The 14,696-nt window shown below is 44.8% G+C and overlaps 1 protein-coding gene across 4 annotated transcripts in view; it reads right to left on the reverse strand.

The window, feature by feature from the left end:
- Positions 1 to 14,696, reverse strand: part of FARP1 (FERM, ARH/RhoGEF and pleckstrin domain protein 1) — a 231,935-nt gene that overhangs the window by 94,521 nt on the left and 122,718 nt on the right. For all 4 annotated transcript variants that reach the window (XM_006755040.2, XM_006755039.2, XM_006755038.2 and 1 more), the window contains exon 2: positions 8,345 to 8,449. In XM_006755040.2, coding sequence (XP_006755103.1) covers positions 8,345 to 8,449 — 105 coding nt within the window. The remainder of the gene's footprint in view (positions 1 to 8,344; positions 8,450 to 14,696) is intronic.

Here is a 14,696-nt window from a genome sequence, read left to right on the forward strand (position 1 = left end):
GCGTCATGGGTTTCTAAGTTTGAATGGCAAGCATAAAACACAACAGACAACTGAGTGCCTACTATGTATCAGAGATCCTGCTCAACTCATGATTGTAAAGTACTGGTGTTAATCCTATGGTAACCTTGTACAACTGTCATTCATCAATCCCAGAAGTTCAGAATCTACTCAGCTGCTAAACAACAAAGCAAGTGTTTAAATGGAGATTTATAGGCCACAATTCAGAGCTTTTCCCACTATCTTCAACAGGCTGATGACATAAATTTTAATTATACACCCATCTCTGCAGATGAGGTGTGTGCAGCCATTTGAGTTGGAGGAAGGTAGCCGCCAAGTGTGGCAGAGAGCGCTTACACTCAGGGGGGCCCGCGTGTGCATCCTGGTTATCAACCTGGGTTTCCAGTTCATTGTTAAGTAGTGGGCAAGTGACCTCTCTGAGTGTGCTCACTGTGAAATGTGAGTGATAAAATACCTGCCTCGGAGAAACATAAAGCAGGGATTGGCAAACTGATACCCATGACCCAAATCCAGCCTGCCACGTGCTTTGAGACAGCCTATAAAAACTCTATAAAATTCAAACATCCATGCCCATAAGTAAAGTTTTATCGGAATACAACCACACTCATTTGTTTAGATATTGTCTGTGGCTGCTTTGTGCTGCAGTGGCAGAGCTGGATAGTTGCTATAGCAACAGTATCGCCTGCAAAGCCTGACATATTTACTTCCTGGCTCTTTTCGCAGATGCCTAATATGAAAGAGAAATGAGCTATATTTAGGTTTCTGGCAGAGTCCACGGCACACAGAAGCTCAAGGACAGGCAATCTAATGTCTTTCTGGGCTTTTACCAGCCAGGTACCAATTAGCTGGCATATTAAGTACAGGGTCTTGATTCCTAGGATCAATAGTGTTTCTACCATGGGAAGACCAAGCAATTTTTTGAAAGCTGATTAAAAAGACTTCTCTGCTCCTGCAGGGCAATCCCCTGGGGATGGCTGCCTGGGCTCCGGGGAACAGCAGGCCAAACTCCCATGTAAGTGCAGCAACCAGCTCCATCAGCTGACAGGCCTGAACAAGTCTAGCTCAGGGTAGAGCATAATTGATTCCTTCCTAATTATCACCGGTGATTTCCAATCTTGAGAAGCACATCTCAGACCAGGGGAGAGCACTCATGTCCCTTTAGCTTTTTAAAGCCTTATAATAAAGAATGATCTGGTGTGGCTATTTACCTGATAGAAATGACGAGAAAAGGGGCAGAAGGCTGGGATGGAATGCAAGTTGCCTGAATTGACCACCTACGGAAAAAGGTCCATAACCTTGTATGTCAGAGACTGTGAGGTTTCCCACACATCACACGCAGATAAAGGGGCAAAAAGCACTGTGACAGCCCACATTTGGGCATTGTGAGGCTAATCATGCTTCCTCTCATTGTGGCAGTGATGTGAGTAGCCTCTCAAATAGAACTTGACAGACATAACAGCACACAATGACCATCACAATGACGACACACACATGTCCATCGCAGCATTGTTCACATAATAGAAGGGTGGGAGCAACCTGACTGTCCATCAACAGGTGACTGGGTAAGTAAAATGTGGTGTAACTGCACAATGGAGTATTATTCAGCCTTGAAAAGCTAGGAAATTCTGTCATATGCGAATATGCTACAACATGATGAACACTGAGGACATTATGCTAAGTGAAATAAGCCAGTCAGAAAAGGACACATACTATGTGATTCCACTGATATGAGGTTCCTATAGTAGCCAAATTCATAGATACAGCAAATAGGATGGGGGCTGCCAGGGGGTGGGAGGAGGAGGAAAAGGAAGTTGCTATTTAATGTTTATGGAGTTTCAGGTTTGCAAGATGAGTTACAGAGATCTGTTGTACAACAATGCGAATACAGTTAATGCTCCTGTACTGTAGACTTAAAAAATATTAAGATGGGCCCTGGCCAGTGGCGCTCAGTGGTTACAGCGTCAGTCAGCGCACTGAGGGGTCATGGGTTCGATTCCAGTCAAGGGCTCATATCTGGGTTGTGGGTTCCATCCTGACCCTTATCAAGGTGAACGTGGGAGGCAACCAATTGATGTGTCTCTCTCACATTGTTCTCTCTCTCTCTCTCTCTCTCTCTCTCTCTCTCTCTTTTCCTCCCTCATCCCTTTCTACTCTCTCTAAAAGTCAATGGAAAATATAACTTCAGGTAAGGATTAACAACAACAAAAATAGTTAAGATGGTAATTTTTATTATTATTATTTTTATATATGTATTTTATTGATTTTTTACAGAGTAAATTTTATGTTATCTGTTTTTGAACACAATAAAAAAAAATGATGACAACAATATTTCCACAACTAACGCTTTCTGAACACTTTAATAGGCCGCAGGCATGTGCCAATAGAGATCATGTTTGATCCTTTCCAAAGCCCCACAAGGTGGGCACTAAATCTCCATTCTACCCAGGAGAAAAGTGAGGCTCAGTGAGGCCTGCCACCTGCTCGTTGCCCTGCTACTGAGAGGCAGAGTGGCAATGTGAGGGCTGGCCGGAGTTGCTCTCATCCACCGCTACCAGCCCACCCGGTTAGAAAGCCGGCACTTCGACAGAGTCTGGGAAGGAGACCAAAACTCTGACAAAATCTTAAATTGTGCAGCTGCCTTACTGAGAGCAGAGGTAAGGATGCAGCTAGAGTTTACTGCTCTCACAGCGAGTGGCTCCTCCTCAGGTCATCCAATTAAGATTCAGCCTTGGCTTTTCCAAAATAGGTTCCTTAAGCTAGCCCCTGCGTGCTTTTCGGTCATTATTTCTGCTCTGTGTGCTCTATCTCATTGCATTTCGGGGTAAACTTTTATTTTATATATACACGAATACAGGTTATACACACACACATAGAAAATGTACATGTGATAAGTGTATATACAACTCACTGAATTTCTACCAAATGATTGCACCCACAGAACCAGCACCAAGGTCAAGAAGCAGAGCTTGCCCAGGGCCCCAGGAGCCCTTCGTGTACCCTCTGCAATCTCTTACACCATCCAGATCAATTTGTCAAAACAGCCCAGTTTTAAATTTTATGACATTAGCTCTCGGGCTGGAATTTTGCTATGGACAGGGAGCGAAATATAGATATATGGCAAGGCTGGAATGGTGATCGAGAGCATGGCTGTCATTAGGCTCGGACTAGAATCCCAGCTCTAGCATTTCCAACTGTGCGCCTTTTGGGTATATGACTTAACCTCTTTAAGAAAGGGGATTTATAATGGGCCTACCTGGAACGAATAAAATACTATAAGCAAACCTAATACAATGCCTCGCACAGAGTTTATTACTCTCCAGAGCAGGTGTTGGCAAATTAGGGCTTTCTGTATTGTCAATAAAGTTTTATTGAAACGAAGTCACATCCACTCATTGTCTACTATCTGTGGCTGCTTCTGTAACACAAGGGCAGGTATGAATAGTTATGGCAGAGACCCTCTGGCCTGCAAAACCTACATAGGGTATTGACTAGCTGGCCCTTTACCAAGAACATTTGCTGGTCCCTCCTTTAGAATGTGAGCCATGTTCACTGTGGTACCACAGGGACTGGGACGGTCTGGCATGTGGTAACCACTCTTGTGGATGCTGTTATTTGTATTATATATGACAAACACTATTTCTTTATGTCATCATTATTGGCTTTTCTGAATGTGGCAGTTGAACGTATTTCTAAACAGCTCTAGAAGGAAGCAGTGAAATCACAAAAATCAACCCAGATAAAATGAAAGAAGTTAGCCCTGGAGATGCCCAGGAAGATCAATATGTTTGTAAATTCCAGCAAAAAGAAGCACCCACAGATACAGCAAAGGCACTGAATTCGGAGCCGAGGAACAAGACCAGAATCCCAGCTCTGCCATTAGCTAGCTGGCTGGCCCAGATATGGAACAAGTCTCAGAGGCACAGTCCCCTCGCCACTAATTTACAGTTTACAAAGGCAACTCCAGCTGGACCGGAAAAGGGCAAGATTTACTGTAGTCGAGAAAGCCGTAAGGACCCTGCAGTAATTCAGGCAGGGCTGTCAGAAATAAGGAAATATCAGGTCTTCAAGGGCTTTGAGAATCACTATTTTCACATAAAATAAGTTTATGGAACAATGTTCCATAGAACTTGCAACATCATATTGTTATTATTTGTTTCCTCGTCTGTCTTCCTAAAGTTGTGCACTTCTAATGAATGGAGACCATAACTACTTCTTGCTTTAGATCACGTGTCTTCTACAGGATGAAGTGTGATGACTGACACAGTGTAGGCACAAAATCATTCTTAGATGAATAAATGAACCTGGAATTACATCCGGCCCCTTGGTGGTCATTTGCCACATCAGAAAAAGGACCGGGAGTCAGGGAAGCTTCAATTTAACGTTAGCACTAGAAAATGGGCAAAGAGTATTTACAGGTAGGAATACGTTAAGAAAACTAAACTTGCGCCCATGTCTAGGGACATGACAGATTCACTCATTTACCACCTCCCTCCTCTCCTCCTTCCCTGCAATGCTGTCTTCCCTTGCTCGACGGTTCCCTCTCTGGTTCTCCTCTCTCTCTCTCTACTCCTTTGAGGGTCCGTCCTTGTTTATCCATCCCTTAAACGCTGGTGTTCCCCTCTTGCCTCCTATTCACGTTCTACTCTCTCTAGTTTCAGAGCTTTAATTACTACTTAAAATAACTTTAGGATTCTTGGTTTTCAGCTGGGATCTCCTTCCTGTGCTTCAGCAGATACACCTACGGGTACTGCCCACTGGACATCTCCATGGACGCCCGGCTCCTCACGTCCTGGTGGAACTCGTGTCTTCACCTCTTTACAGACATGGTCTCTCTGAGGCTTTGCCTCTCCAGTGACTGGCGCCACTGTCCACCCAAATGGCAAAGTGGGAAAACCCATGTACACTGAGCCCTCTCTCCCTCACACGCGATTCCATTCAATCATATCCCTAACCCCACCCCCCAAGCCCTTGAATTCATCCCCCTCACCCCGCTCCAGCCCTCTCTGTGACTCTCCCTCGGTTCTGTCTGCACCACCTCCCACCTGAGATGCTGGGAGCTCCTGACAGCTTTGCTGACTCCACTCTTGTTCTTTTCCAACGTGGCCACAGTTCTCTTTCTAAGCCATATATTGGCTCACATCGTGTTCCCTTTAAAACGCATTCACAGTTTCCCAAACGCATTCGCTGGGTGCAGAACTGTGCCACCCAACACCACGGACACCAACTGCGTGTGACTACTGAGCACTTGGAATATGGCTGGTCTGTGTCAAATACACACCAGATACGAAGACTTAGTGCAAAAATATGTAAAATATCTTATTTATAGTTTTGGCGTTGATTCCATGTTTAGGATATATTAAACTAAATAAACTTTTAAGTTAATTTCACTTTTTAAACCATTTTAAACATAACTATTAGAAAATGTGAAATTATGTATGTGGCTCATATTTCATTTGGACAGCAATGGCACAAAAAGTCCTTACCTTTCAAGTGCCTCTCTCTCTTTTCCTTCACCAGAGGCCTCTCCCCCTCACTTCTACACTCTATCTGATTTGCAGGTTGATGAACGGACCACCCAGTTTTGCAATATCTGGGCGATTTCTTAAACACAAATGTTGTTTGTTGTCCCCACTGTCCAATGCCCCCTGGCTCCAGGGCAGCACCTGTCGCCTGCCCTGTACTGGTCACTGGATAAACCTGATGCCCCGCCTGGGTTATTTAGTCTCTGCATCTCACTAATATTGGATCTCCAACAAAAATTCTAGGGACTCAGCAGGTAATCAATGAAAGAATGAACAGAAATGCAATCAATAAACTTATAGTCTAAAAGGGTGTCTAATAAAAGACAGATTCAGATATAGCCTAAAAGGTGCCACTAGCCAGAAGAGACTAAAAATATATACATATATAACAGTAAGCTATATTGTAAAAGAACAATAGGACATACAGGGTGGGGCACAAGTAGGTTTATAGTTGTTTACATGGAAAATCTACACTAATAAAAGAGAAACATGGTAATTGGCATATGACCGCTACCCTTCCCATTGGCTAATCAGCGAGATATGCAAATTAACTGACAGCCAAGATGGTGGCTGGTAGCCAAGCAGCTTGAAACTAACATGAGGCTTGCTTGCCTCAGTGACAGAGGAAACCAACGTTCCCCGCCTGCAGCTGCAGGCCTCTGAGCCGCAGTTTAAGAAACTATGTAACAAATACTGCCAGACTTCAGTCAGCAGGATTGCAATATTGTATGCAAAGGCCAGAAACCTACTTTCAGCAGCTGAGGCCTAAGAGCTGGAGCCAAGCCTCAAGCTAAAGCTGGCTCAGAATAAAAAAAAAAGGAAAAAAGGAGCGGTTGGGAGCTTGGGATTGTCACCCCAAGCCTGAAAACAGCCCTCAGCCCCTCACCCAGACTGGCCAGGCACACCAGTGGGGACCCCCACCCTGAAGGGTGTGTGACCAGCTGCAAACAGCCATCATCCCCTCACCCAGGCTGGCCAGGCCCCCCAGTGGGGACCCCCACCCTGATCCAGGACACCCTTCAGGGCAAACCAGCTGGCACCCACCCGTGCACCAGGCCTCTACCCTATATAGTAAAAGGGTAATATGCCTCCCAGCACCGGGATCAGCGGAGCCACGAGGCCTCCCGGCACTAGGATCAGCGTGACAGGGGGCAGCGCCCAACCCCCCCGATCGCCCTGTGGCTCTGTGTGTGACAGGGTGCGGCACCCTAACCCCCTCCCCCCCACGGGCCCTGCTCTGTGTGTGAAGGAGTAGAGCCAATACCTCCCCATTGGCCCTGCCCTGAGTGTGAGAGTGGCGGCGCCCCAACCCCCTGATCGGCCCTGCTCTGTGGGTGATAGAGGGCGGCACCCCAACCCACTCACCCGCCCTGCTCTGTGTGTGACAGGGGATGGTGCCCCAACTCCCCTATCGGACCTAATCTGTGAGTGACATGGGGGAGCTCCTCAACCCCCTGATGGGCCCTGCTCTGTGTGTGACAGGGGGGAGCTCCCCAATCCCCGATGGGCCCTGCTCTGTGCATGATAGGGTACGGAGCCCCAACGCCCCTGATGGGCCCTGCTGTGTGCGTGACAGGGGGCAGCGCCCCAACCCCCTGATTGGCCCTGCTCTGTGCGTGACAGGGGGTGGTGCCGCAACCTCCCCATTGACCCTGCCTTGAGTGTGACAGGGGGCGGTGCCCCAACCCCCCAATCGGCCCTACCCTGATTGTGACTGAGGGTGGCATCACAACCTCCCAATCCGCCCTGCTCTGTGCATGACAGGGGGTGGTGCCCCAACTCCCTAATCGGCCCTGCTCTGAGCCCGACTAGGGGCTGCACCTAGGGATTGGGCCTGCCCTCTGCCACCAGGGTGCAGGCCTAAGCCAGCAGGTCGTTATCTCCCAAGGGGTCCCAGACTGCTAGAGGGCACAGGCCAGGCTGAGGGACCCCCTCCCACCCCCCCTCCCGAGTGCACAAATTTTTTTGCACCAGGCCTCTAGTATAAAAATAAATAATAATACAAGAATAAACTGTGGAGGGCCTGTGGAGGGGGATGGGAGTGCACTACAGGCATTCAATGGGGGGGATAAAGGGGACATGTGTAATATTTTCAACAATAAAAATTTTTTAAAAAGAATAAACTGTGTTTTGCGTACTCACAAATGTAAACCTACTTTTGCCTCACCCTGTATTTAGTAAACGTTGATATAGTCAGACCCATGGACTAGGCAATTCCATGCCTTTGGATCTGAACTACAGAAATACTTGGCCATGAGAGCAAACATAAAAATGCTCTAGAATTTTCACTGCAGCATCCTTTGTAACAGAAAAGATTGGGGACAACCTGTGTCCCATCATTTACAACAGAGCTGGTAAATTATGGCATATGCATTCAATGGAATGGCATAAAACTATTTTAAAAAGAGGAAATGAATTCTATGTCCTGAAAAGGCAAGATCTCTGTGATATATTAATGGGGAAAAGTATGAAAAGCATACAAGTGTAAGAGTGTGTGTAAGTATGTGTGTGTGTGTGTGTGTGTGTGTGTGTGTGTGTGTGCGCGCGCGCGCGCTTTGATCAGAAGAATACATAAGAAACTGGTAATGGTCCCAGAGGGAGAGATGAGGCAAAGAGAGCCTTCATGTGTATTCTCTTTGAATGCGCTAATGCTGTGCACACATTACTCTCAGAAAAAGATTAAAGACGCTTTCTGGGTGTTTTTCCTCTGTATATTTCTGTACGGTCAAGAAAAGATCCTGATTACTCCCTTTTCCCAAGTCAAACAGATAATAAAATAGCAACATCAACATGACACCCCTTACCGTGATCTTCTTGTGGTCAGGAAACTCAAGGCCAAAATAGTCGCCCTCCACGAGGTTGAGGTGGTTGCACACTGCATCCAGCAACACTTTCCCCGGGGCTCTTTGCTGGGAAGAGAAACAAGAGGCGTTATTCCCTCCGAGCCAGGCAGGAGCACAGAGAGTTCCCAGACACTGCTCCCTGCCACACACACAGTGTCCCGTTACTCACATCTTGCATCAGTGCAGCGATTTTCAACCGGTGTACCACAAGCATTTTTAAAACATGTTAATACCTGATAGTTGGTCAGGGGCACTGACCTCTTTTCCCTTAGATTGTCAAATTAAAAAATGACAACAGCTGCCTGGTGTGAATGAATCAAAATTATACATATTTTTTGTCAGATTGGCAAAAAATACAATTTTTTTTGGTCTGCCGAAGAATTTTAGTAATTAGTTTATGTTTATAAGATTAAAAGGCTGAAAGTCACGGCATTCGTGTGATATATTTGCTATTGTTATTGGGCCAACATTGACACATTACTATCACCTGAAATCCACTATTTACATTAAGGTTCACTCTTTGTGTTGCATAGTTCTACGCAGTTTGACAAATGTGTATTATCATGTATCCATCATCCCAAAAATCTACTGTGCTCTATCCATTCAACCTTCATCTCCCTCCTCCTTAACCCCAGGCAACCATTAACCTTTTTACTGTGTTTGTAGTTTTGCCTTTTTGATTGCCATATAGTTGGAATCAAAAAGTACCCTATGGAGACTTTTCAGATTGTCATCTTTCACTTAGCAATGTACGTTTAAGCTTCCTTTATATTGTTTCCTGCCTTGATCACTTCATTTCTTTTGATCACTGAATAATATTCCAATATCACTGAATAATGGACCATAGTTTGTTTATGCATTCACCTACTGAAGGACACCGTGGTTGCTCAAGTTTTTATAATTATGAATAAAGCTCCTATAATTGTGTGCAGGTTTTGTGTGGACATCAGTTTTCAACTCAGGATCCCACTGAAACCCTGCCCTGTGTCTCTCTCCCCAGGAATACGGTAAAACTTAGGGCTTTCTTCTCTTGGTTATTATAATACTCTATGCAGACTCTCATCTAGACTACATCTAGACTACCCATCCATTGAAGGGAAAGGCCATATTTTATTAATCCTGTATCTATAATGCTTAAAGACCAATCAATTTTGTTAAAATGAATGAATAAACAAATCAAGAAAAGTTACTCATTCCACAATATTATATAAATTAAAGAGCTATGAGTCTGTCTCTCTGATTAGGTTCTGAGTTATTTATTCACCTGTCTATTGCCATTGCCTAACAAGGCATCTGACACTTTAACAATGTCTGTTAAAATCAACGCTGCATGTGTATTTTCTATACACTGAATCTATAAGCAAATAGAATCCTATATAATAAAAGGCTAATATGCAAATTGTCTCCTCGACAGGGAGTAAGACCGGGAGTTCAACCAGGGGTGGGGCTAGCCAGCCAACCATCCTTGGCCCCTCTCCCTGCTGGCCTGGCCTTATCACCACCAATCGGGACGGGCTGGCTGGCCCCCATCCATGCACGAATTTGTGCACTGGGCCTCTAGTATGATATATAAGAACCCATTTTCTACACTAACAGCTTAGAATCATATTGGTTTCCCTCCACTCTCCAGCAGACTCCTAGTGACCCACTAATAAAATAGACCCAACTCTACCACACAGATTAAACACTGAAAGAAAAATGTTTCAAAGACATGATCATCTCCAGTTACTGCTTTTCTAGTTTCACCTCCTCTCTGAGGAACCAATTAGTAACCCAGGAGACCAGTAAGTCCATTAGCCTGCCCCAGCGTGACCTGAGGAGCCATCAAAGGTGCTTCAGTGTCCAGCAGTAAAGCACCTTCTTTAAAAAAAAATACTTTTATTGATTTCAGAGAGGAAGGGAGAGGGAGACAGAGATAGAAACATCAATGATGAGAGAGAACTGTTGATGGGCTGCCTCCTGCACACCCCACACTTGGGATCAAACCAGCAACCCAGACATAGGCTCTGACCAGGAATCAAACCATGACCTCCCGGTTCATAGGTCAACCCACTGAGTCACATAGGCTGGGCCCTGTTTTTAAACAACTACCAAGTTATGCTCCCATAATTCCTCATCATTGAAATCCAGAAGATATTCACAGCCATCTAATGGCGTGTAATATTCTCTATGGATAATTCCAAACTCACCAGGCTTTAGACTTTGAATGCCTGGTCCAAAGGTTACTGGTAGAGTCATTTTACTTGTACCGATCGAAGGCAGGAGTAACAGGTCATTGAATGTAACCCGTTCTCTTCTATCAATCATACCCCACCCCCTGCTGCCCACATACACCTGCATTTATACAGTGGATTTAAGAGCCACATGGATTACAGGTCACCAATCTTATTTTTCCTCTCTTTGGGACACACCGTGCCCTAACCAGTCATGCTGAGAGCACTCGGGAATCTCAGCTAAGCTAAAGCAGGTCCTGGGTTCAAGTTCTCACTCCTGCCCCCAAAGAGCTACACGAGTAACTGACACACAGCTCTTTGTTCTAGAACAGCCATGGGCAAACTACGGCCTGCGGGCCGGATCCGGCCTGTTTGAAATGAATAAAACTAAAAAAAAAAAAAAAAAGACCGTACTCTTTTATGTAATGATGTTTACTTTGAATTTATATTAGTTCACACAAACACTCCATCCATGCTTTTGTTCCGGCCCTCCGGTCCAGTTTAAGAACCCATTGTGGCCCTCGAGTCAAAAAGTTTGCCCACCCCTGTTCTAGAATCTAGACCCTCCTCTCTGGTAAAATCTGCAAGCATTAATGAGAACATTATAAACAAAGGCCTGGGCCAGTGGTCGGCAAACTCATTAGTCAACAGAGCCAAATATCAACAGTACTTCTTCAAAATAGACTCGCCCAGGCTGAAAATCGACTTCTGCGCATGGGCCACGAAGTTTCAATCTCACTGTACGCGCGCCCGCACGTGGTACTTTGTGGAAGAGCCACACTCAAGGGGCCAAAGAGCTGCATGTGGCTTGCGAGCCGCAGTTTGCTGACCACGGGCCTGGGCCTAAGAAGTTGTGGAAGCATTCCTATATCATAACATGTTTGTTAAAGAGAAGACCACAAGCCAGTTTCACAATCCTTCTTCCTCACAATTCTTGACATTTCCTATTTGTTAAAAAACAAACTATCAATTATCTGACCAGCTGGCAAGCACTCACATTTCCAAAGAATCCCTGGAAATAAGTGAATTTGAGAGCTTCATCATGAGACTTTACAACTCCACGCTGGAAGTCCAAATAAACAAAAGAATCAATATACAATCGATGTCTTTATAGACATGCTGTTCAACTAAGTGCCTCAGGCAAGGGGGACTTTCCACCTGAACAGAGTCAGCGGAGCGTTTTGTGAATGTATCCAGCACATATTGGTAAAAATAAGGGGCTGGAAATAGATGCCTGGAATCTAGTTGATAAATGATACAATCTGGTCTCAATTCTTAACAATTTCCTTAAAGTTTATTATGTTGTACCAATCCTTTGTATGAAATGACTTCTCTATGATGCCAACATTTTTATATAGAAAGAAATGAATTTAGAGTTTGAATGATATTATAGCTCCTAACAATCATCATAAAACAGATGCCTGAATTTCCCTATGAAAGCTGGTGATATTCAGGGAGCATCACTAAAAGTATTTATGGTTTAAATGCAACCACTCCATGACAATTTCATGGGTAAGTGGTGCTCAGCATTAACACCCCAAATGTGTGCCCAGCACAATGGTCGAAAATGCTCCCAGGCATCACGATGCCAAAGCTCAGGGACCTGGTTCCCTTTCTTCTGGGAGCTGGGGTAGAACTGCCTGGGAGTATCCATACACAAGGGCTAACTTCTACTGAGGAAACATCTTGGAGGCGGGAAGAAGAGTTGCATCCTCATTCTTTAAGAAAAACTACCCCTCTACTTCCTCTTCCTGTGGATTTTCTCCCTCAGTCATTCTCTACACTCGTCTCCAACGAATTTCTGAGCCTCACACTGAAAGTAATTCTGTTCAGAATTGTATCACAGAACATAAAATGGATAGTGGTGGTGACCGCACAACATTCTGAATGTACTTAATGCCACTGAATTATATACTTAAAAATGGCTGAAATGATAAATTTTATGTTATGTCTATTTTGCCACAATAAAAAAAAAGTGCAAGAGGAAAGGGCAGGGGAAAGGAACTGAGGAATAGGGTCCGCATTATAATCACCTGAGGAGGGTCACTCACAACAGAATCTATTTACTTCACATTAGATCTTAAAACAAGATTGAGGGGCTGGATGCGGCTCCCGCGGAGCGGCTGTGCAGAGGAGCCAGCACATGGGAAGAGTGTGTGACTATCCGCACATGTGCACTCATATTCCTCAGCACAAAGAGCTCGTCTGTGTGTCTGACAAAAAAGTCCTAAAATAAACATTGGTGGAAGTAACCACAAATTATACATTTGGTGCAGGCTCTGCACGGAAAATTGATGCTGGGGTTTAAAAGCTACCAATCCACGAGCCCCTTATTGCTAAAACGAACGTGCAAGTCAGTCAATAAAATCTGAATGGGGCTAAAAGTATAGATTAAACTGGGAGAACAGAAAGTAGAGATCCTGAAGAAAATTCAACTGTAAAGGGATTTCTTTTTCAAATAGTAACTTACTTTAAGATACACACACACACACACACACACACACACACACACACACACATTTATATTATGGCTATATAAGCTGTCATATATAAGGAAGGAAACCAAGTTAGTTAGGCATCACTTGAAAACCTGCATTAATTATGCTCCAAAAGGCATTTGAATTTTAATCTAGTGGACAAATAAATGGGCTGATTTCAAACTGTATGTCCCTATGCTTTCTGCCTTCGGAATTGGCTTTTCACGCAATCCTACAAAATTAAGTTTTAGGAGGAGGTTTACATTCTTGGGGGATGTCTGGCATGTAAGCACCGAATAATAAACAGTATGAACATTCACATACCGCTATTAAAAACTGAACCAAAGTTGCTGTAGTTTATGGTGCTTTTAAAATATGTCTGTGCCTTCGGGTAATTTCTGTCCCATAAAGTTTTATGAGGGAGTAGTTCTTTTCCTCCTCTAAAAGAATAAAGACACAATTCTTTCTGGGTTGGGGGTGTCTTCTCCTCCCTCTCTAAGGGTCTGAAAAATGGTGTGTCCCACTGAATACGAGCTAAGGCTCTACCTTTCTGAAATTACCTCGTAGACAAAACTATCAAGATGACTTTTGACCAGGTTTATAAAATCTGCATCTGCACAAGTTTCAGAGAGCTCTGTTTTGGGATCAATATCTCCATGGCAACCAGGCCATGCTCTCGTCCAGCTGAAGGGAAGGGTCTCTCTCAGGGGCCTTGGCCCCCTTTCTGCCACCATTAAAGCTTATTAGAATATTGTTCAAATTCACTAACCTTCAGCATGTGTGATCTTAGGGCGTTATAACTGCAGGTTTCCTCAGGCTCTCTGGCAGTGTGCAACCAGGTGAGTGGAAGTGTTAATCACTACTACGGTTTGGGGCACCTGGGGTACATTTATCAAGCAAGTTGCCCTGTGCCGGCGCTGTGCTAGGTGCTGTGGGAATGGAAATCAATAAGGTAAGTGCCTCTTTCTGAGTTGGGGTGGAGACAAACAACCAGGTAAATTAGAATATATGGTAAGTGCTATGTTAGAGGAGTGGGGTAGGTGAGTGGGCGAGCATTTGGTCTCTGGCATCTCTTCTTAGAAAAACACTAATCCTCTTGGACCAGGATCAGGGCTTCACCCTATGACCTTATTTGACCTTGCTCCAAATCCAGCCATCCTGGGGATTAGGGCTAGAACGTATGAGTTAGGGAGGGGGCGGGGACACAGTTCAGTCCACAGCACATGGAGTCATGAAAGGACTAGAAATACTATCTACTTCCTAGGATCAATGAAAACTAAATAAAGCAATGACCCCAAAGTGTTTGGCAAAGGGTCTGGCCCACAACACAAGTTCTCTGCCATTGTTGCTGCTACTGTGATGGGGAAATGTTCGTTTACAGAATTCATGGCAGGCCAATGGGTTGACATTGAAAAGGAGGAGGTCCATTTCCCAGCCCAAAGGCATGCCTCAGCATTGTCACAGAATGCAAAGCCCGGCTACCACATCTACGTGCCCAAGGGCAGAGTCCACCCGGGCCCCTGCCTATTCTGCCCTCAATGCTGCTGGAGGTGGCTTGGAGCAGCACTTCTCTGATTTATGAACCGACCCACTCATCACCTGCGGACCTTGATAAGCTGCAGG

Source organism: Myotis davidii, unplaced genomic scaffold (assembly GCF_000327345.1).
Source record: "Myotis davidii unplaced genomic scaffold, ASM32734v1 scaffold133, whole genome shotgun sequence".
In the NCBI taxonomy this organism is placed as follows: domain Eukaryota; kingdom Metazoa; phylum Chordata; class Mammalia; order Chiroptera; family Vespertilionidae; genus Myotis; species Myotis davidii.